Raw genomic sequence first — 23860 nt, 5'->3', positions numbered from 1 at the left:
AATAATATATTTGGATGAGTGTTGACAAAATTAATATTGCTTAGTTATTGGTTATGAAGTGCTGTAATTTATAATTAGATCTTTTTCACTATAAAAACAAATTAGTAGCAAAATTCAGTATCTTTTTTTTATTTACAGTATGTAATTTTTCTTCAACACAAAAATCTATTTAAAATTGCTTCATGAAATCAAATCTGTACCCTAAATTAGTTCCTCAACATAAAATCAAACATGTAAAATTTACCTAAAATCACATTAAATGATATTTTAACAAGACAATAAAAAATCTAACATAAACAGAAAATACATTAATATTTAAACAAAATAATTAGGTGTAAGATCCTATCACAGACAATAAATTTTCGTAGCATCTAACCTTCCTATAAGTATCAAAGTGAATAAACCTAATTTACACATATTGAACTAAAAATAAATTAGCTTTACTCAACTCTCATTTAAATGAATCAGAAATTTTATAATCCAATTTAATTCGTTACAGATTAATGGATTAAATATATTGATTCATTTAAGAAAATTTTGTTCTTTTAATTTATTTTATATATTTATTTCTGTATAATGAAAACAGATCTAAACGTTATTATAATATATAGCAATTAAACATTAAAGTGTCAATCTACATAATTTTACAAATAAATAAACTAAATATCAAAACTACTCAATCATTGTTTAAAAACATTCTAGTATTTTAAAAAAAAATCAAATTAACAACCTACATACATAATTATATATTTGAACTCATTCTGACATCTCTACCCTATTGAGTGCATTAGGCACAATAAGTTTGCATGTTTATCTCGATTATGCAAGTTTGTTGCTATAGATAGAGAAATGGAGTTGATTTGCCTCAAAATTCATTTCTGGCTGCAAAGACTTTGTGTATAAACTGATTCAGACTTGCATAATCTTTCTATGGTGACCAATTCTAAATTATTGCTATATTGCATTAAATAACTCTTGCTTCCTAACTTCATGTTGTGCCATGTTGACATTTACTTGGAAAGTTACCATTGTTTGAGAAATTATGAACATCACAACTAAAAGTTTCAAGCTCGTGCCTTGAATTGAACAGAAGCCATATTTCAAAGGATCAAAAAAGCCATGAATAAGATTTGCAACAATCAGGGCCATCAATCCCCAAAGTTATATGCCATATATAAACAGCTAAAACCCTTTTCTGCTGCTTCTATTTGGAGGCCAGTGACCAGAAATTCAAAATAAATGAAGGAGAAGCAGCAAACCAACTCATAAATGCCATTGCCGTGGCTGTTTCAAACCTACTGCAATGGTTCTGTGCACAGTCATTCAAATCATTGCCAATGAGAACTGTGATACCAGCAGATGCACAGGCTGCAGAAAATGTAAGTGTTGAAGTAATCTGCACCAAAATTCCACATATAAGTGCCTCTGCATTATTTTTATGAATTCCAGTACAGTATACAACATTTCTAAAACAAATGAACTAACAAATACATATTCCCATAATAGGGTAGCTGAAAAATTAACTACAGCCTCTTCCCACTAATCTTAAGTGCAATAAAATATATCTAAATAACTAAATAATCGGTTCCAAAGCTAAAATGTACTTTGCTAATATACATTTACAGCATATTATATCAGTCTGATAGTCAGGTAGAAGTCTTACATTTTTATTTCCTTGAAATGATGCTTCTCCCTGGTTGAAGACAAACAACTATCATGTGTATGGTTATATTTTTAATGCACAATGACTGAACTTTTTCACTACCTTTACTGATACACGGTAACAACTGTCTTGGATACTTAATCTACCCAGAGACAGTTTCTTTACCATTGTGTTTTCAAGACACTAGTGAGGATAGCACCAATTTTACAAAAATCAATTACAAAAGCTAACAAAGTATTCCAGCATTGCCTTACCCCATCACCGATAGAGAATAAGCGGACGACTTTAATATTTCGGTAGCCACGCCGTACTAAAATGGCATAGATATCAGCAACTGCCAAAGAGAGGCTCCACAAGCTTTGCAGGCTGACAGCAGCAACTAGGTAGCTGGCACAGAAAATTCAACAAAACCAGTTATGCTATGTTGAAAATGTAGACTGTGAAAGTAGTAGATATCATCAAATCCTAATGATCAGATCTCCTTTAGAATATGACTTCCTACAATTCATATAATGCAGTCTTCGTATACTCTCGAATCTTATTTTAATTCCAAGTCTTATATTTAAGACTCCTGGTTAACACAGCGTACATAGTCTTCTTAAAAAGTTGTTCCTCCCAAATAGATTTGAAAGCAAAGGCTTGAACAGATCAACAGTTGTGATTGGAATGAAATTGCTAAAAATCTGAAACTTGTGCCACTGAGGTTGAAAACAAATATTCAACAATGCCATTACGTTTAATTAAAAGACAGATTTTCAGAAAGTCTGCTGGGGTCCTTCTAGAGCTTTCTTCTAAAGTTTTCCTTCAGTTGTCCTCTCCCTTTTCAGCTGGACTATTCTATTTGATCCACTTTTCTCACTAGAACCACAATTGATTTTTCCTAGCATGACCAAACCACCTTAAGTGTGTATACACCATTCTCCTCTCATCAGGTCTTAGTCCAACTTATTGGTAAATGTATTCCACCACAATTTATCTCTTGTTGAAAATCTACTCAACCAACATAGAATGTAGCAGACCTCATAACAGAAAACTTGAGGAAATACCAACCATCTAGACAAATCAAAAGACAGTATATTTCGACTATTCAATAGAGGAGAAAATAAAACACAAATGGTAACTAAATTCTAAGAGCTTGGATTGTTGACTTTGGAAGAAGCCTAGGTATCCCACCATTTTATCAAACTGTATTTTCTGCAGCTACTGAGTTACTCAAGAAGAGGAGATATTGATCTGACATAAACTGAAGAAAAGGCAACCAAAATTTGATTAAGGTGGTTTGGAGATGTTCATAAAACAAACCGGTAGGAAAAATAAATGGATGGTTTTTAATTCTAAGCAAAGGGGAGATAGAGACCAAAAAATACATTTAAGGAAGTTCTTAAGAATCTCATGGTGAATAATATATCTCAGAAGATTATTCTGAGATGAACAATTTCCAAATTTTCCCACTTTAGAATGAACCTGAGAACATAAAACTCCCATCAATTTCTTACTAAATTCATTGCATTTGACGAAAGTAGAGAAACCCATCACCCCTTGTCGTTTTTAGTTGAGCAAACTACGTTGACACACTAAAGTTTGTTCTGATTACACCGATACCTCTCCTTTTCCTCTCCCTACATCAATCTCTTTAATTGTTTAAAAAGAATTAATTGAAAACATTCCAACCTTTACAAGGAAAGTTGTTGTAAATGGTAAATAAACAAGATTACATGCAATCAGGATAAAACTTAAAAGGGTGTCTGCATAATTTACTTTTGTTGGAAAAAAGATACATATATACTCCAAGTGAGACAAACACGGTAGATACCAAAAATCACATAGATCAAACAGTGTGGAACTCTTGTAGCTTAAATGGCAGTCTTCCCTTCAAGAACTCATGCCCACTTTACAAAACCCAATTTTGAGAACCCCCATAAAAAACATACCTGGCTAGTTGATTTTCAACAGCAATTACACATAACCTCAATTTGCAAAACCCATTTTTGAGAGCACCCTATCAAAAAAATACCTGGGTTGTTGATTTTCAATAGCAATTACCATAACCCCAATTTACAAAACCCAATTTTGAGAACACCCCATCAAAAAAAAAAAAACATGGCTTGTTGATTTTCAACAACACTTACCACAACCCCAATTAAGAAAAAAAGCAGAAAAAAGGGAATGAACTCATCCCCACTTCACAAAAAAACCCCTTTTCAACAACAATTACCACACCCCCAATTAAGAAAAAAATAGAAGAAAGGGAATGAACTCATCCCCACTTCACAAACCCCGTTTCTGAGAACACCCCATTAAAAACATAGCCTCTTGATTTTCAACAACAATTACCACAGCCCCAATTAAAAAAGAAGGGAAATGAATTTACTAGGTGGAATAAGAAAGGAAAGGGGGTAACTGAATTAATTACCGGAAGGCGGTGACGGAAGGGAAATCAGAGGTGGTGGCCATGACGGAGAGGGAAACGACGGCAAAGGAGAACTGAAGAAAGCGCAAGAGGAAGCCACCGAGGGTGCCGGGCATGCCCTGAGTGTCCTTCAAAGTGTGTCTAGGAATTGCAATTGCATGGTCAGTCATAGGTGGAGCTTCGATTGGGTGAACTGAAGGGTGCACCATCGACATCGACATGGCAAAACGTGCAAGAACAAGAAAAAAGAGAGAAAAAAAACAATAATACAACAAAGGGTTTTCTGGTTCTACAGGTTTCGCTTCGCTCCACCAAACGTTGGTGGTGGTACTACTGTTGCTGGTGGAACTTTGACACGCTTTTTCTCTTATCACACTCTTTTTCCTTTTCATTTTCATTTTTTATAACGTTATTACTTTTTGTCTAATATTTATTTTGTTCTTTAGTTTTTGTTTAAAATGTCCTCCTATTTTTGTTTAAAGTGGTTCATTTTTATAAAAATGGTTTAATTTAGTTTTTTTTATTCACAGTGACATTTAAAACATTAACGGTGTAATGTACACTTTAGTTAATATTAAATTATTTGTATAGTTTTTATAATATGTGGCAACATCAATTTAATTGATATGTCAAGAATAAAAGTTAAAGTTAAATTTAAGTTGAGAAAGGTTAGGGTTTTGATGTTTCTCACGATGAGATGAGACGGTCTCGAGATATAGAAGACAAACATGGTAGAGTGATGGTAAGGTTTGGGTTTTTACAAATTAGATATTTTCTAATTTGGGATTTTAGAGTTCTTTGTGCAAGTTGTGTGAGGTTATGATTTCGCGATTCATGACGAAGGCATAACCATTCTAAGCGTTTTGCGATACCGAACTAAATTATAGGTACCTCTTCTTAAAAGAAAACATAAGTAGTTATTGCGGTGAAGCTCACATGCGAAAAAAGAGTCTCCAAAATAACCATCAACAATGCCAAGTACCTATTCTTGATTGACATAATACAACACAAACAATAACAATGGCCAAGAACGATTATTGGGATAATATTTGTGTGATGGACTACGAGAACAACTCCTTTGATAACACTCACTTTTCAATATGATCACCAATATGATGATATTGGTAACATCACACTCTTTTATTGCCCTTCAAATTCACCAATATAATGATATTGGTAACATCATGCTCTCTATTTCCATTTCTAGTTTAGTTTGTAAAAGATAAACATACATGGTTTCTCGTTGATGGAAGAAGGGTGTTACTATATTTAATAATAAAACAACACTTTTCCTAAAGAAAAAAAGGGTCAAATATTTGATCCTAACATTTCCTTGTGAACACCAACGAGAAGTTCATATTGGAGGTTCGGTTGTACCTCAAACACCATATCTCTGATCCTAATTTTATTTTCATGATTATGAAACTTCCTATGAATATATAAGTCCGATTTCACTGAAAGTATTGTGATCATTGACATCAAATTTAAAGTTTATATCTTTATTGTATTGAAGAGATTTTCCCTATATCTTAAATGTTTATACTTGAATATTGATGTTGATGTAGTAAGGTATTTTATGCCTTCATTGTTGGAGTTGACTTTGGGTTCATGACTATTGAGTAGCTCAATTTTATTCAAATTTCTGTTGATTTTGATTTAGTTGTTCTTATTTTAATCTCAGAAACCCATAATCTATAAGTCATTTATATGTCGACATTGTTAAATTTTTTTATGCATCTTTTTCTGTAGCCAATAGGTTTCGGTAGAATTGCAAAGTTTATTAATGCTGGGAAAATACATTCTTCCGAACTGATTACAATGAAAACACATAAGGTTTTATACTTGCTACCTCACCTTTTCAGTTCTTCTGGAATTGTTTTTGCTTCATGTGCTTTCTCATTCTTGTGGTCATTATTATTACTTTGCAGGGGTACTTGGGAAGCAATCTAAAGATGGAGTGAGATTGATGGGGCGTGGTTCAGAGCAGATCAAGTGGCCAAGTGGCCAATTCATCTAGAGGTAGACTTTATATGAAGGCTCTAGACGTGTTTTGAGGATCATAATCACACTTTTTGATTCTTAAGTTTTAACTTTGGAAATATATTGTTGAGATTGTTGATAAGGGAAACACTGATTTAGCTATGCCTTAATCTCACAGTGCTCTAGATACTCTGGTTTTTTATTATGACAACACATTTTTAATAACATATGTATTGTTGTGTTACATGTTCCAATCTTCAGTTTGATTGTTATCTTGATGAACATGTTTATGTTAAATCTGATATATGAATGCATATTCATTATTCTAATATATGTTACATTTGTTGTGATTGCATTACATATGTTTTAGAAAAGAAAAACCACATGCACTTTGATGAACTTATATTGTGTGGCAAATATGTAGGTTTTAAGTCGACTTCATTATGAAGTAAGTTGATTAAGACTAAAGACTTTGCACAGATTTTCAAATACAGTGTTATGTGAGATTTTACATTGAAAATAATTTCAATATGTGCAGATGTGTCTAAGTCGACTATGTGCCTGTGCATTCGACTTAGTTGTTTGATTTGAAATTTTGTTATGCTTGTGAATAATAACGACTATATTTTCAAAAGTCTGCTAAAGCATGACTGAGAGTCAATTGTATTAATTGTGTAATTAATTTATTTGACTTGACAACTACTAGTTTGACTTAACTGTTATAACTATCAGAGGACAATCAACTTAATTAGTAGCTTAGTCGACTATATGAGCGTCTGATTTGTAAAAACCTATAAATAGACGAGACTAGTTTTAAACACAAAACTTTTGGTTGAACTGACAATTTCATTTGTTGTTTCAGATTGATTCTCTGTGATTAAGAGCTCCAAGAACTCATCAAGAAGACCGTGGCAATCCTTCTTTGAAGAGGTTCTGAAGGAGGAGATTTCTGTGCTTATTGCTTGATCATATTCTGCACAATTAAGGTGTCTGCTACTGATCAAGATTCGTGTTACAATCTGTTGGAGATTGTTGTACCTGTTGTGATTACAGGGGGTGGACTTGTGGAGTCTGTACACTTTGAGGATTGTTCAAAGTGGGTTAAAGATTGCAGAAGAGGGGATATCTTGCTGTATTTCTTTGTGTGTTTCTGCCTATATTTTGGTTAGAGGGTAAGAGAGGTGTTTTATATTTTTGACGTGGAGGTCTCTATAAAAGCCTTGTTGTAAAACTTGACCATTATAGTGCATTTGCTTCCTGGGATTGGAAGGACACTAGACGTAGGCATTGAGGTCGAAACAGTATAAAAACATGCGTTTGAATTCTCTATCTTTAAACTTTTACATTCAGTCGACTTTACTATTTACGTAATCTACTTTGAAATTCCGCTACATATAAAATTTTCATTACTTGCGATTCAAGAGATTGTGCAAAGGTGTTTGCTTTGTGAAAAAGATTTTAAAAAGACTCTAATTTTTAAACCTCACCAATTCACCCCTTTTGGTATTGAAACTGAGCCAACCTGATTTCCAACATATATCTTTTCATCAGTGTTTAAACTTATCTTTATCTAATTTCTTAAATTTCACCATGGTTATAATTAATCATCATTCTTTCGTTTAAATATTTTATGATTAGTTATATGGTGGCTTGAAATTCTTTCTTCATTAGCAACATAAACTACCCACGCGCAGCAAGATTTTACCTTGGTAATTGAAATGGTACAATGGGGTGTCTATCATAGGGTGTCTAACTTGACATTCGTTACAGATAAAGTTTGTATTATACTATATGTCCAAAGTTTATGCACTAATTTTCTTTTACCTTGTATTTTTTCTTTTACGTTCCCATAAACAAACAAAATGTTGTAGTTTGAGATTTATGCTATAATTGGAAATATTAAAATTTAAATACCATAGTGTAATTTAACACAGCGATTTTACAGTATCAAGGGTTACTGTTAGGGCTAAGGAAGTAGTTGAAGCAACTGGTGGGTCTGTGAGAAGGGTTTATTAGAGTAAGTTGGGCTTGAGGGCACTACTGAAGCCTGAGTGGTTTGAAAAGAAAGGAAGATTGTTGCCTAAAGCAGCTAGACCTCCTCCAATGCAAAAGGATAAAGTTGATAGCATTGGTCGGTTGCCAGCACCAACAAAGCCAATTCCAATTTTAGTTGAAACAACCAAGGATCTTTCAGTTCAGCCATTCAATTAAATAACTAATATGTGATAACGGTTGGGAATGTAAGTGTGAGTCTAAGTCCCACATTGGATAAAAATGAGAAAGTAGAGCACTATATAAAGTTAAAAGACATATTAACTCATTGCCTTAAAGTTTTGGGTAAATAGTGGTGTCAATTCCTTATATGGTTGGATTCATATCTCATTGGTATTTATAAATAAATTCCTTGAAGACAAATGATAAGTTGAAACGATTTAATTTTGGACAATGATATTTTAACACCATTTTTTGACACTATTTTAACACTGCACACGTGTCAAGATGTGATTGGATGATTTCAAATTAAAAAAATTGAGACAGGGGTATATTTGGAAGAAAAAAACCAAAGTTTGTTTTTTTAATTTGAAATCGTCCAACCACATTTTGACATGTGTGCAGTGTCAAAATGGTGTCAAAAAATGGTGTTAAAATTTTATTTTCCTTTAATTTTTGTCACTCAGTTGAAAAGAGCCTTAGGTTATTCACTCTCTGCTGGGAATAGAATCTTAGCTTCTTCATTAAGGGTAATTTCCATCAGCACTCTTCACTTTTTACTTTTTTTCTGGCTATGGATGGTGTTTGTCAATCTGACTTAGCTGAATTTTCATAAATGGACGATTGTTTCGATCCGAATTTATCAATATACAACTTGTTTTTGGTGCTGCCTGATGAAATCAAATTTGTATTCATGTTCTTTTGATGTCATTGACTTATCATGTTATCAACAATATATAAATATATTTTTACTTCCTACAAATGTTTTTATGTAATGACTTTTGAATTATTTCACATGTTTTAAATTAAATGTTATTTTATGATATTGTTAATCATATAAAAAAATTAATATTATTGTGTTAAAATAATTATATTTATTATTTTTTAAAATAAAGATAAAAATATACTTAAGTTTAAAATAGAAATAAATTTTAATTTTGTGTCCAAATAATGGACTAAATTCATATTTAAACTTTTGTTTTTAGACTTGTGTTTATTTATTTAGCTGTATCCTTGCTTGTGTCCACAGAATAGCTTCAGGTACATTACAATTTAGTAAATCCTAGCTCCCATTGAACCAAATACATGGATAGAATAAAATATAACTTATTAATGAAACATATTAAAATGATTAGTTTAATCCCTCAACACATTAAATTCAAAATTATATTTTCATACTAAAATAACTAATATCCTGAATAATACCTAAAATTCATAACAGCAACAATAAAAGTTCATATTTCAACTTTTAAAAAATTGTCATAATAAAATATCTCATATACAAAATATCAATTAAACTATTAAAATTTATGACAGTATAAATCCGCAAATATTAAAAGAATAGATAAACACTAATTTTGGGTACAAAGTTCTATTAGCTTAATATCTAGGGTGATTTATTTGGGCATTGATTTATGTTGAATTTTTATAAAACTAAATTGGATGAGCTTGATAAAGTGTTTTTAAGAGACTATTTCTTTTTATAATAATGATTTAAAAACAAATGTGTACGCATATTTAAATTATTTATAGCAATATATAATATTTCCTTTTATGTATACATCGTATATTTTTATTTTACTTTTAATTATATTTTAAAATTTTAATATTAAAAAAGAAGAATAGTGAAGATAAACATTCCCTCACCCAAGACTTACTTCACACTATAATTATACTGTTTTCCTTTTTACGTAAATATAAATTTTGAATAACTAAAACTAAAAAAATAATTAAAATATGATCAAAGATAGAAATTACTTAAATGATTTTTCGTATAATTACATGTTTGTTTTAAAAAATGGTTATAATATAAACTAGTACTTCTTTTTAAGGTTAAAAGTTCTTTTTGGTCCCAGTTTTGGTTCGGAAAATTCGGAATGGTTCCCATGTTTTTTTTTGTTCAATTTGGTCCTAAAGAACGTAATTAGTGTTACGTAGATCTAATGAGGTGGATTTATTATTTTTGAGGCTTCATTTCTCACAATTTCTCAAAATGAAATGTCACAGGGAGTGAAGGCTAGGGTGCGAACTCCTTTTTCGCAGCGCGAGGGCTCATGGGGAGGATGCTTCACAGTTTCTTGGCTTGTGATTTAAGGTTGTTCTTGTGTTTCTATTTCTTCTCTACAGGTTGACAATTATAGGTTGAGGGTTTTGATCTTGTAATTTGGGGGTTTGGTTTTAGGGTTTCTGAATTTGGGAATTTTTTGGGGGTTTGGTTTTAAGGTTTCTGAATTTGGGAATTTTTTAGGGTTTTGGTTTTAGGATTTCTGAATTTGGGAAATTTTTGGGGTTTCTGTTCTTGATTTTTCTGATGTTGCGATTGGAGGAGTTGGAATCTTTGTTTTCAAATTGGATTTTGGGGATTTCCTGTACTTGAGTTATTTTTTTTTCTTTGAAATTTGGAGTTAGGGTCCTAGCTAGTTCTTGCGTTTTTGGATTGTAATTGATGGTGGTGGCACAAGTTTGCGATAATGGAAGAGCTGATGGGTACGACCAACAGCGATATCTCCGGCAACGTTGGACTATAGGGTGGTGTTAGGGCCATTCACTGATGTTCTTCCTAATCTTGCATATCTCCCTTCCAAACCACGATCAACCCTTTAGACATTAATATTCTTAATTTAATTTTGAAAATAATAAGCTTAATATCAGAAAAAGAATTTCAAAAATAATAAATCCACCTCATTAGATCCACGTAAGTAAATAAATGACATTCATTCTCTGATTGCCCAGTTAGTCAGCTTGCCCTTAACAATTTTATCAGAGTTAGTGAAAAGGACTTAATTGAACACTAATTACGATCTTTAGGACCAAATTGAACACAAAAAAAAAACATAGAGACCATTTCGAATTTTCCAAACCAGAACCGGGACTAAAAAGACCTTTTAACTTTTTTTTAATTATCATATTATTTGACATTAATTTTTTTTCTCAAATTCTATAATTTTTTATCGTATGAAAATTATGTCTATGTCTCTCATCTTAAACCTGAAGAGGAGCCATTTCTGAACCCTGAAGAGGTCGTTAGCAACGACTAACATGTTCTTTGCTTCTCTTTCTCGCTCCGAACGTAACTTCAAATTTTTTTCGCTTTTTTCACTGTATGTTTCTTTCCGACGCGCTTCGTTTCGCTTGGTATCTTATTTGGTTCGGCTACTTAGTGTATGAAATATGATGGATTCTGAGTAGCATAGTTTCTCATTGCACACCAAGTGTTTGCTTATTTGTCTGAATGGATCGATAGAAAATATACGTTGTGATCGAATGTATAGGTGTCTCTTGTTTGTTGGGGTTTGACATTCAATAGATTAAAATATCGTCCATTGGTGAACAAACAAACATATTAATACCCAAATAAAGAAAACAGTAAAATATTTCAGGAGGAATAGAAAAGAGAGACAAACACAGAGGCTTTGGGTTGGGTCATTGTGGGTGTTTCAATTTCAGGCACATCCCTGTTTTGCGTTTTCATCTTCATCCCTCTCTCTCGATCTCTCTCTCCAAGGTACTCTCTCTCTACTACTACTAAACTACTTGATATCAATTGTAGCTCCTTCGTTGCTTGTGGTGTGGGTTAGATTATTAATTGATCTTCCAATTTGTTAGTTGAGGAACTCTACGTTATATTATGTCATTGGTTATGCATTTTAGGGATTTCAAGGCGTATAATTCTCCTCGGCTTTGTTCCTGGAGTCTTGGTGCGTGACTTTCTTTTTTTCCTGATATACTGTGTAAAGCAACAACTTTTTGTGTATATTTTATTCAACTGCATGCTTAGATGGTCTATAAATTGTCCTTTTTATTCTTTTGGTGTAGTGTGGGATTGTTCTATGGTCTTATGATTGGCCAAATTAGTTTGTGCTCCTTACATCATTGCAGTGAAATTTGTGATATTCCTCATATGATTACTCAATTTCACAAGTTTTTATCTAAGCTGCAAACCTGATTTCTGTAAAAAACTATTTCTAGTAGGGTTTCATGATCTTAATAAGTGTTGAATTTGTGGTATTGGATGATCCCTTTGTGCAACTCACAAGGATATCTTTAGAAGTGATCCATCTGCAAACAACCCTTGGAACTTTATTTCCGTCTTCATCGGGACTCTGCTCTGTTACCTGTAAATCTTTTCAATTTCATGGTGGAAATCAAGTTAGAGAGACTGCAAAAGTTGAGAAGATAGCAACAACCTTGGTTGAGCTTGGAGTTGGTTTTAAATAGGAAGGAGAAAGTGTGTGATATGGACTTGGTTATATGGGGTGCTTAAATCTTGCATCAAGTAGGATGAGATATCTGGTGTAGTTAAGTGGTTTGGTTCTGTCTCCCTTGAAATGTGGCTTTCAAGGGTAAGTTTACCAAGTGCTTGTCAATTGGTATCAAAGCTGGTTGCTAGTGACATGGAAAGCACTACCTACAAAGAGATGGGACAGAAAGGCTGAGTGATGGATCATGGAGTGTCAGCCACTGGGATATCAACTCTAGGGACAAAGCTATGGTATAGATTTTGGTACTATGGGGAGCCTAAGTTGCACAATGAGTAGCATGGGATTTTTGGTGGAGTACTCAAGTGATTTGGTTCTATTGTCTTAATAGCTAGTCCTTAAAGGAAGGATCTCCAAGTGCTTATCAGGTGTTCCTCTGAACATGGTTGGAATTTAGTGCCAGAAATGCCAGAAATAGGAAGGAGGGTACTAGTCAAGTCTAGGTGACTCTTGAAAAAGTTGCTTTTCTTAATTTTTAACATATAAGTTTAATTCATATTATATTTTTTTAAATAATTATATATATATATATATTATTACTACTTTAGCAGTGTAATTTTAATTTGGTATTTTATTTATGAATAATTTTTATTTTAGAAAATTTAAAGGTTATTTATCTTATATCTGTGTGTTAGGAAGTGGAGAGTGTATGAGAGGAGGAGAAAGAGTCAATGACCTAACTGTTTTAGCAGTTAGGAGAGGTGGGAAGTTAGGATTTGTATAAAAGGGGAGTTCGGTATTGTGAATAGGTTGTTGAGTAATTTTCTTTGATAGTTACAGGACCCGTTGTCCTGAGGAGGGGGATTAGGCTTCCTAGTTACAGATTGTACATGTTTTCTTGTTGAATTGAATACATACCCATTCTTTTTCAGTGTGAATACTTGTTTGTGAGTGTGTGAGTGTTAGTTCTGGTTAGGTTTCATACCCAGAAACCTAATAGTGTGTATGCACATTGTTCAAATGTAATTTTATTTTATCTGTTATATTTATCTTTTTACATTTGGTACACAGTTTATGCATTTATCTTCCTTTTTAATTTCTAATCCTAGGTGGGATCTCAGTTTTGACTAGCTTGTTCCACATTGCTTCTAGTGAACCCATTCACGTCTCAGCTTCATTTCAGTTCCTCTGATCTATGTTCTGTTCATTAGTACAAGTCTCTGATTATTTTCCACTGCCGTGATGACTTCAAAATAGCCTCTAATTGGTGTCCTTTTTCCATTCAAACAAATTCGACCTCCTTTTCCTTTATTTGCAAATCCATGTTTTCAATCTTTTAATATCAGTTTATATTTTTTTTTTCATTCCTACGCTCGCATGCCCTTGGCAGTCATGTATTTGCTTTATGATTGTTAACTTCTGCTTTTATAGATTGTCTTGAACTAAAGAACACCCCTGTTTTTTTTATAATGTATAATTGTGAAGTATAAATTATTAAATACTATGATTTTGTTTTACATTTTCTTTTTGTTTTTTGTGTTTGAGAATTTACGTGAACCGTATTTTTTAATTCATTATGGAGTTGGTGCAGCTGAGGTTGAAGAATATATTCATTGGTTTTAAAGTTTTTGTCTTGAATTTGTTTCAAGCATTAGGCTTGGCCCTTGAGTGAAGTGAATTCTTGAACTATTGGGTTTATGTTCGCTTACGACCTTCATTGTGAAAATGTTCAGCTATGATCAGTGCTTATGTGGTATTTGGTTTATTGCCTAAGTTTGTGAGCTGTTGATAAGGAAAACAACTACCTTGATTCGAGGTCAAGGCAACCTCCTTGAAATTATAGTGATAAGGGGAGAGAAATAATTTTTTCAGCTCCCTTTTTCATTCATTCTGCTGAAATAAATACATGTATTGGTTGCCAATCATTGACTGACCGCATTTGGAGGAAATAGAAACTAATAAAGGAATATTTCCTTAACAAAACCTATGATCAAGTGACACCTCAAAAAGATATCTTTATAATATGATTCTATCAAATGTCTTCCTCAAAGCTGATAATCCAAAAGATATTGTGGTTTCTTACTCTTCTTTTTAGTCAGTGTGGTGCTACTGGGCCCTGTATGAGTATTGGCCCTATTGCTAAGTTGCAAAGCTAGGCCCCTTTTGCTAACAGCTGTCCCTTTTTGCATCCTGTTTTCTGGTTTGTGTGATTTTGTGGGTGCATTCTCTTAGTTTTCACTTTTTGTTTTATGTGTAAAGGCTATTAATTTGACTTTTGGTTGTAATATAAGGCCAGTTTCATGTTTTGGCATTTAAATTTGGTATGTAGCATGAAATTTCGTTTCACTGGTAGCTTGGGTTTCATTTCATGGGATTTTTCTTTATTCTCCAAGTGTGATTTCTGACATTGTTCTGTTTTGGTTCTCCTAAGGTTTGAAGCTGTTGCCATTGGAAATTAACACTTATTTTGTGTTAGTGAAAGAATAGAGTAGAAAAAAATGATTAGACGAAGGTTATCTGTTCTCTCAACGTTAATCATCAGAAGCTCAACTCATAGCAAACCCATACTCAAATGCCCATCTATCCAATTTCAAACCTTTCAGCTCCCTCATTCTCCCAATGCTCATCGAACAATTAGTTGTTATAAATTCCCAGATTTCCAAAGCTTTAGAGCATACAGTCTTCTGAGCTTGAATGACTTGAGAGATAAGGTTCCCAGGAAACAGCCAACAAGGAAGGGGCGTGGGATTGGGTCTGGAAAGGGTGTAAGACTGCTGGGAGGGGTCACAAGGGTCAGAGAGCTAGAAAAGGTATAAAATTGGGTTTTGAAGGAGGCCAGACCCCTCTTCGAAGAAGAGTACCCAAACGTGGGTTCAAGAACCCATTTAGCCTCACTTTTCAGGTATCTTTTTGTCTTTATATTTATCATTTTTACTTTTGAATAATGCAGAGCATATGGAAAACCAAAATAATTGAACTCGGTAAAATTGATTCTTGGACCAAATGCACTTGGTCATGGTTGTTTTTGTTTCTAAAAATGCATTCTTTCCCACTAAACTAGAACTTTAATACTGTATGAATAATGGAGAAAAATGAGAAAAAGGCAGTTTGTGTCTCTTGCCAATCTTTTTGTTATGGTGTTTAATGTTATTTGGTACAAATTGTGAAAAATGGCAGACAGCCCATAGCCTGTCATATCATGTAGTGGATAGCTTTGCGAGCTTATAGCAGAAGTCACATCACAGTTAGAATATATGATTTTTATCAAATATATATGTTAAAAAATTAAGTTATGTGCACAAGTAAAAATAAAAAATAAAATTAGCATGATATTTATTCAAAAGTTCAATAGGCTGACGACTTGTCAAAGATGACAAGAAAATGCTGGACTCATGCCACAACTACAACAACAACAGTAGTTGCAACAAGGACAGAGTTGCAATCATGGATTTGAGAAATTCTGCTCTGCAATAGTGCTATAGGGGTCTTTCAAAGTAGATTACATCTCAAGAAGTTGGAGCTACCAATGGACGTGGGATATATAGCAGTTGTCTTTCAGAGCACTATCCACAACATTTGGATGCAATTTTCAATTATCGCAATCACAAGGATGATCTAAGATCTCTGAGGTAGTTATGTTATTGAAAGATTAACTAAACCTCCGTGTGAGTTTGTGTGTTGGATCAATCTATTGAGATCCAAAAACAGAAGGCGTAATACAATATCTCTGATCCTAATTTTGTTTTCAAGATTTTGAAACTTCCTATAAATATATATGTCCGATTTCACTGAAAGTATTGTGATCATTGACAGCAAATGTTTATAGTTCATATCTTTATTGTATTGAAGAGGTTTTCCCTATATCTTAAATGTTTATACTTGAATATTGATGTTGATGTAGTAAGGTATTCTATACCTTGATTGTTGGAGTTGACTTTGGATTTATGACCATTGAGTAGCTCAATTTTATTCAAATTTTTGTTGATTTTGATTTTGATTCTATAAGCCATTTATGTCGACATTGTTAAATTTTTTATGCATCTTTTTCTGCAGCCAATAGGTTTGGGTAGAATTGCAATGTTTATTAATGCTGGGAAAATAGATTCTTCCGAACTGATTACAATGAAAACACTCAAGGTTTTATACCTGCCACCTCACCTTTTTAGATCTTCTGGAATTGTTTTTGCTTCATGTGCTTTCTCATTCTTGTGGTCATTATTATTACCATAGGATGCAGGGGTACTTGGGAAGCAATCCAAAGATGGAGTGAGATTGATGGGGCGTGGTTCAGAGCAGATCAAGTGGCCAATTCATCTAGAGGTAGACTTTATATGAAGCCTAGACGTGTTTTGAGGATCATAATCACGCCTTTTGATTCTTAAGTTTTAACTTTGGAAATATATCTTTTCATGAGATTTTAAACTTATCTTTATCTAATTTCTTAAATTTCACCATAGTCATAATTAATCATCATTCTTTCTTTTAAATATTTTATGATTAGTTATATGGTGGCTTGAAATTCTTTCTTCATTAGCAACATAAACTACCCAGGCGCAGCAAGATTTTTTACTTTCTAACATCCCAAAAATATATGTATGTCTATATAATGTGGAATGCATCATATGTAATAAAGTGAAGCAGTTAAGAGTAGAAGTATGATGAAGTATTATAAGATACAGTCATCCAAAATAAAAGGGAATTAAAAGCTCTACATATTGTTATAGAGTCTTTCAAAAAGAAGAGAAGGAAAGAAGACTAAGTTATATACAATAGGTAATAACTAAGCTACACTACTCTGCAGCATCAGCAGTGTATGGGATATCTGGGCCATCTAGTATTTGCTCCAAAGGGGCCTCTGAAACCTCTGCTCACATCCAATTAGGATGATCATTGCAAAAGAAAACAAACACATACAAAACAGACAACAAACAAAGCAAGGATAAGCTAGATTTCAAAAGGAAACAAGTTAACTAAGAGATTATCAAACTAAAAGAGGTATTCAAGAATTACAAGCATGGAAGAACAATTTAATTAAGTTATGAGTTGTGGTTTTATTAAGTGGTGTTAGACTTAGACTCGTCCGGACTTGGAATGAATATCGAGCTATGGTGGGTTATGCACTTGTGGTGGCCTCTACTGCTTTGCAAAGCCAATTGCTATGGGTTCTACCCTACCACCACAAGGTTAGTCCGTTATCACTCACCTTGACCTATATAAAATGGAGACAACCAAGACTAGGACCTCCTACTACTCTCACCACATGAACTAATCTTCTCTAAGTGAGATTGAATAGTCATTAGAGCATTAAGGAAAACCCCCAAGACTGAGCTACCTATATTCATTCCAATACTTAACATGATATCACTCATATCTTGGCCCATATAAAATGGAGACACCCAAGACTGAGCTTCCTATATTTATTCTCAACATTAACAATGATCTCACCTAGAGATCTTGATTTGATTCTCAAAGCCCATGATTCATACCACCCATCTCATTTCACTTCACCAACCTCATCCAATTAATCATACAATCTCATCCAGAAGCAAAATAAACATATGTAACTCATACATTACATATCTTCACAGAAACATCATTTATTAATACAAATATCTTTATAATCTTAAATTACCACTACTTAGGTAATTCAAATAGCTTGAAAACCCTCACCAATGGCTCCGGAAGGGTCAAAAACCCCCAGAGCGACCTAAAGAACGTCCAAAACGGATATCCGGAACCCCCCAAACTATCAAAAATAAAAGCAACAGCAGAAAAGGGCGCCCAACGCCCTTTTAGGGGTGCCCGGGCGCCATAATTCTGGCAAAAAGCCGAATCAAAGGGCGCCCAGCCCCCCTCAGGGGCGCCCAGGCGTGGATTCTGCAGATTTGGAAGAACTCACACCCCTAAGTTTCGTTTTAGGCCTTTTGGTGAACTTCTAACAGTTCTAATTCGAAGTATAGATGAAATTAAACTTGTCTAAGTAACTTTAAGTCTTCCTAACATCATTCTCCAATGATTATGCAAGGATTTCTAATTCAAAACCTCATTTTCATCAACCTATGGACTCAAAAGTAAATTTACCATTTGGAGAGTATATTTGATCACTCTAACACTCCTAACAAGTCACTTTTGACTTAAGTAAACCATTCTAAGAGCCTAATTCGACCTTTAACCCATAATTCTCGAAATCACCCTCTCACTTCCTTTAAGACGACCTAAAAACAACATAATCCACCTAACTTGAACTCTATTAACATGTATAACAATTTTCATCTCTTCTAATACTCAATCCAGTACCCTACCTTATACAATTCACTTCATATGCATCCATTCACAACTTTATACATTTTAGAAAACAAGGATTTCATACTCTCATACACAAAATCACCTAATTTAAGCTCAAACACAATACTCCACAATATACAACTTACACATGCATTATTTTACAACATCCACATGCCACAATTCATGCATATACATCACACAACACATAATCATAACCTAGCTTCCCTTACCTGGGAATTTCACCATATAGGCCAACTAAATCCGGTTCAAGCTTGCACTTCACGGAATTTCTAGAAAAACCTACAGACCTTAAATTGGAAACAAGAAATAACTTTTAGAACCTAATTTAAGTCAGAATTTGGAGGAAGGCACAATCAACTACATGCAACAGGGTTTTGTTACATGATTACAGCCCTAAAATTACGTGGGACATGGAAGAGGACTTACCGGCGGAGAAAGGGAAAACTAATCGGTTGAAAATGGAGCTCTTTGAGTCGCAATCACTGAGGTGCCATCCAATTGAAGATTTTCTGGAGCAATGAAGCTTGAGGTTAGAGAGAATGCAGAGGATGGGAGTTGGATTTTTCTAGAGAGAGAATGAAAGTATGGAAAATGGCTTGAGGTTTGTAAAAGTGGGGTTTTCTAATGTCAATGTGGTAGCTTACAGAGTTTTGGTTCCTCTTAAAACAAATTTAAATCTAATTCTTCATTTAAAAATTTCAGATTATTACATCTATCATAGGGTGTCTGTCTAACTTGACATTTGTTACAGATAAAGTTTGTATTATACTATATGTCCAAAGTTTATGCGCTAGTTTTCTTTTACCTTGTATTTTTTCTTTTACGTTCCTATAAACAAACAAAATGTTGTAGTTTGAGATTTATGCTATAATTGGAAATGTTAAAATTTAAATACCATACTGTAATTTAACACAACGATTTTGCAGGTATCAAGGGTTACTGTTAGGGCTAAGGAAGCAGTTGAAGCAGCTGGTGGGTCTGTGAGAAGGGTTTATTACAATAAGTTGGGCTTGAGGGCACTGTTGAAGCCTGAGTGGTTTGAAAAGAAAGGAAGATTGTTGCCTAAAGCAGCTAGACCTCCTCCAAAGCAAAAGGATAAAGTTGATAGCATTGGTCGGTTGCCAGCACCAACAAAGCCAATTCCATTTTTAGTTGAAACAACAAAGGATCTTCCAGTTCAGCCATTTAGTTAAATAACTAATATGTGGGCACTATTCTTAAAAATTGTGATTCTCTATGGTGCAAGTCTGGCTCACAAGTTTTGCAGTTCATGCAATGCCAGGTTATTAATTTAGAATTAGATAAATGAATTCCTTGAAGACAAATGGTCAATTGAAAAGATTTCTTTAAAGGATTTGATATTTGTCACTCAGTTGAAAAGAGCCTTAGGTTATTCTCTCTGTGCTGGAATAGAATCTTAGCTTCTTCATTAAGGGTAATTTCCAAGAACACTCTTCACTGTTTTCTTTTTTCTGGGTATGGATGGTGTTTGTCAAACTGACTTAGGTTGTTGAGACGAGGGAGAATGTTTTGGCATGAATTTCTTTTAGTCTGTCTTTTAGTATTGATGAGGAAAAGCTGCGTTATCTACTTGCAGAGCTTTTTTCTTGTGCTAATTTTGAGTTTACTTCTACAATATTTTTTAGTAGAATTGGGGTTTCGTTTTTTGAATTGTTTGAGTGGAATTAGGGTTATGTTCCAGTGGAGCGGTGTTTTATGGTTTCTCTGTGTGCGTACTTCTTAAGTTTCCATATTGTCATGGTTATTCCTTTGTCCATTTTGTACTGTCAAATTTGCTGTTGGATGTGAGAACATAAATTATTTTCATCTATGTTATATTATGTCACTGGTTATGCATTTCAGGGATTTCAAGGCATATAATTCTCCTCGGCTTTGTTCCTGGAGTCTTGGTGCGTGGTTTTCGTTTTTTCCTGATATAATCTGTAAAGCAACAATCTGTTTGTGTATATTTTATTCAACTGCATGCTTAGATGGACTATAAATTGTCCTTTTTATTCTTTTGGTGTAGTGTGGGATTGTTCTTTGGTCTTATGATTGGCCAAATTGGTTTGTGCTCCTTTCATCATTGCAGTCAAATTTGTGATATTCCTCATATGATTACTCAATTTCACAAGTTTTTATCTAAGCTGCAAACCTGATTTCCCAAAAAAACTAATTCTAGTAGGGTTGCATGATCTTTAAGTGTTGAATTTGTGGTATTGGATGATCCCTTTCTGCAACTCACAAGGATATCTTTAGAAGTGATCCATCACCAAACAACCCTTGGAACTTTATTTCCGTCTTCATTGGGACTCTGCTATGTTACCTGGAAATCTTTTCAATTTCATGGTGGAAATCAAGTAAGAGAGGCTGCAAAGGTTGAGAAGATAGCAACAGCCTTGGTTGAGGTTGGAGTTGGTTTTAAATAGGAAGGAGAAAATGTGTGATATGGACTTGGTTATATGGGATGCTTAAATCCTGCATCAAGTAGGATGATATATTTGGTGTAGTTAAGTGGTTTGGTTCTGTCCCCCTTGAGATGTTGCTTTCAAGGGTAAGTTTCCCAAGTGCTTGTCAATTGGTATCAAAGCTGGTTGCTAGTGACATGGAAAGCGCTACCAAAGGGACGAGACAAAAAGGCTGAGTGATGGGTCATGGTGTGTCAGCCACTGGGATAACAACTCTAGGGACAAAGCTATGTTATAGATTTTGGTACTGTGGGGAGCATAAGTTGCACATTCTGTAGCATGAGATTTTTGGTAGAGTACTCAAGTGATTTTTGGTTCTATTGTCTCACTAGCTCGTCCTTAAAGCGAGGGTTCTCCAGGTGCTTATCAGGTGTTACTCTGAACATGGTTGGAATTTAGTGCCAGAAATGACTAGAAGGATGGAGTTGAAAGGAGGGTACTAGCCAAGTCTAGGTGACTCTTAAAAAAGTTGTTTTTACTTGAGATTGAAACTTTAAAATAATTCCTGAGTTTAATTGATCCCTCTCATAATTTTCTATTTATAAGAATAAATTGATATAAGAGTACATGATAACCAGGGTAACTCTAGATACAATATAATCATGATAAATAGAGTATCCCTAGACACAATATAATCATGATAAATAGGGTAACTCTTTGACACAATATAATGATGATAAATAGGATAAATATCTTATTTGGTTTGGCTATTAAGTGTATTAAATATGATGGATACTTAGTAGCATCGTTTCTCATGGCACACTAAGTGTTTAGTTATTTGTCTGAGTGGCGCGATAGAGAATATATGTTGTGATGGAATGTATACGTGTCTCTTGTTTGTTGAGGTTTGACATTCAATAGAATTTTGGGATATTTGTGAGGTCATGGTTCCTTGTCTTGGGATGCTGAAGTTGGGAGTTTCTATTTTGTGGTTTGAATTCTAGTATTGGTTAGTGAGAACTATGTTGTACGGGTATGGGGATTGGGCGGTGGTATGCTGTAATTCTGAAATTGTTGATTCCATTTAAAGTTGTTGTCCTTTCCTTAAGAAGCTTTTAGTTTAACAGGAATTTCAAGTTGGGAATGTTTGGTTTATTTTTTTGAAAAAATAACATCTAAATATTTGAGGAGGGATAAAATAGGAATCCGAGGAGAAACAATGGCTTTGAGTTATTTGTTAATACTGGTGGTTTTCACTTTCCTCTTGTGATTATTAGCTTCAAAGATTGTGTCTCGTTTTGGTTTTTTGATAGATTGGATAAAGGCTCGGAGTAGTCATAGGATCACTTAGGAAAATAAAGAATTCATTAATGTTGGTGATTAATTGAATGATTCCTTCTTCAAGTAGTCCATGCACACTTGGTCTCAACAATTGCGTACACTTTCATTAATATAACAAAGCACTGAGTGGTTGGATAGTGGTTGGATAACCTCATCTCACTGTTCAATAACCTTTGAAAAAATAAAGGATTACATCAACTAATTCTGTTTTCATGTAGTACAACCTTTTGAGTGGTGGCACAACACGAATCAATTATCAAATGATTTGTGATTTCCATAATTAAAGATCAAGAATTCATTGTGCCTTCAAGCTATACGTATCAGCCTGGCTATTAGCATGTACATATTTCTACTGTTTGTTTGTAACTATTTGTGCTGCTGGGTGGTTGCTTTTGCCTTTAATGGAATGATTATCCATTTTCCTCACATAAGTATTTTTATTTTTTCATAACCATGTTATTGATAGAAAGTATCCATAGACTTTGATGACAAACTTCTGTCATGAAATCTGCATAATCATCTTTAATACAATCTTTCTTTTCATTTACAATATTAGAATTGTTGTGAAGTGAACAATACTTCTGATAGAGTAATTGGTCCTAATTAAGTATGTTATATGAACTAAACTTGAGATGGTTGGTGTAAAACACAAGATTGAGCTTTCTGGTGTGAAATAACATAATAGATATAATAATAGATTGGTGTGGCATTGGTGGGGTAAGGGAAAGGATGCTATTGCCAAAACCCAAAATCTTTTAGGAATATTTGCACTTTCTTTGCTGACAAGTGACATAGCTACCTTCATCAACCAAGGAAAAGACCTCTTTAACCATTTTCAGCAACAGCAGCACCAGCAATTTAACACCAGCAATGCCGTAACTATTGTTTTATATCTTTGAAACTTTGTGATCACTTGTGAAAATTTACAAATAATATTGTGAGTATATTATTTTAAACACTAATCTATAGTTTGTTGAAGTAGTCCATAAATTAATAAAAAAAACTACCTTATCAAACACAAAATAATTTTAGCCAAAATTGAAATGCATTGTCTTACAAAAAATACACACTAATCTTTTCATATATGAGCACAATTGAAAGAGTAAACTAAGAAATAAAATATGAAACGAATTTTTTTCATAAATTAAAATTAATTTAGTTTATGTAGAAATTAATTTTTTTAAAAAAATATCATAAATTTTATAAATTACCTTATTCACAAACTAACTTTATTTTATACAAAAAAATCATTTTATTTTCTCTCTTCTTCAAAAAAATTTTCAAAATTGTCTATATAAATAATTCCAACATTAAAACTAACAAAAACACATTTAGGAAAGTA

At 33.5% G+C, this 23860-nt stretch overlaps 2 protein-coding genes and 1 long non-coding RNA gene across 4 annotated transcripts; 1 reads left to right on the top strand and 2 right to left on the bottom strand.

Moving 5' to 3' along the window:
• Positions 1–934: 934 nt before the first annotated feature.
• LOC106763154 (CASP-like protein 5A2) lies at positions 935–4460 on the bottom strand. 2 transcript variants are annotated; one of them, XM_022786460.1, is made up of 4 exons: positions 4077–4460; positions 1918–2050; positions 1664–1693; positions 935–1396 (listed from the first exon to the last, which is right to left on the bottom strand). In XM_022786460.1, the coding sequence occupies exons 1-4, from the start codon at positions 4292–4294 to the stop codon at positions 1205–1207; spliced, it is 573 nt and encodes a 190-aa protein (XP_022642181.1). In that variant the 5' UTR covers positions 4295–4460; the 3' UTR covers positions 935–1204. The 2 variants fall into 2 exon arrangements, with proteins under 2 accessions (XP_022642181.1, XP_014502877.1); XM_014647391.2 differs by lacking the exon at positions 1664–1693 and having other exon boundaries at positions 4077–4456.
• Positions 4461–13090: 8630 nt separating this feature from the next.
• Positions 13091–20367, top strand: LOC106770350 (50S ribosomal protein L15-like). The gene is given in 5 exon segments (XM_022786453.1): positions 13091–15228; positions 15231–15365; positions 16517–16600; positions 16694–16783; positions 19696–20367. Coding segments are annotated over 5 exon segments (843 nt in total). The 5' UTR covers positions 13091–14961; the 3' UTR covers positions 19963–20367.
• LOC111242569 lies at positions 18397–19659 on the bottom strand. Its single transcript, XR_002669765.1, has 2 exons — positions 19196–19659; positions 18397–19056 (listed from the first exon to the last, which is right to left on the bottom strand). It is a non-coding gene; the product is annotated as an uncharacterized LOC111242569 (long non-coding RNA).
• Positions 20368–23860: the final 3493 nt, after the last annotated feature.

The sequence above is a fragment of the Vigna radiata genome, chromosome 1 (genome assembly GCF_000741045.1).
Source record: "Vigna radiata var. radiata cultivar VC1973A chromosome 1, Vradiata_ver6, whole genome shotgun sequence".
NCBI lineage: Eukaryota > Viridiplantae > Streptophyta > Magnoliopsida > Fabales > Fabaceae > Vigna > Vigna radiata.
The sequence above is the reverse complement of the archived record's forward strand: the minus strand, read 5'-3'. Positions and strand labels throughout refer to the sequence as shown.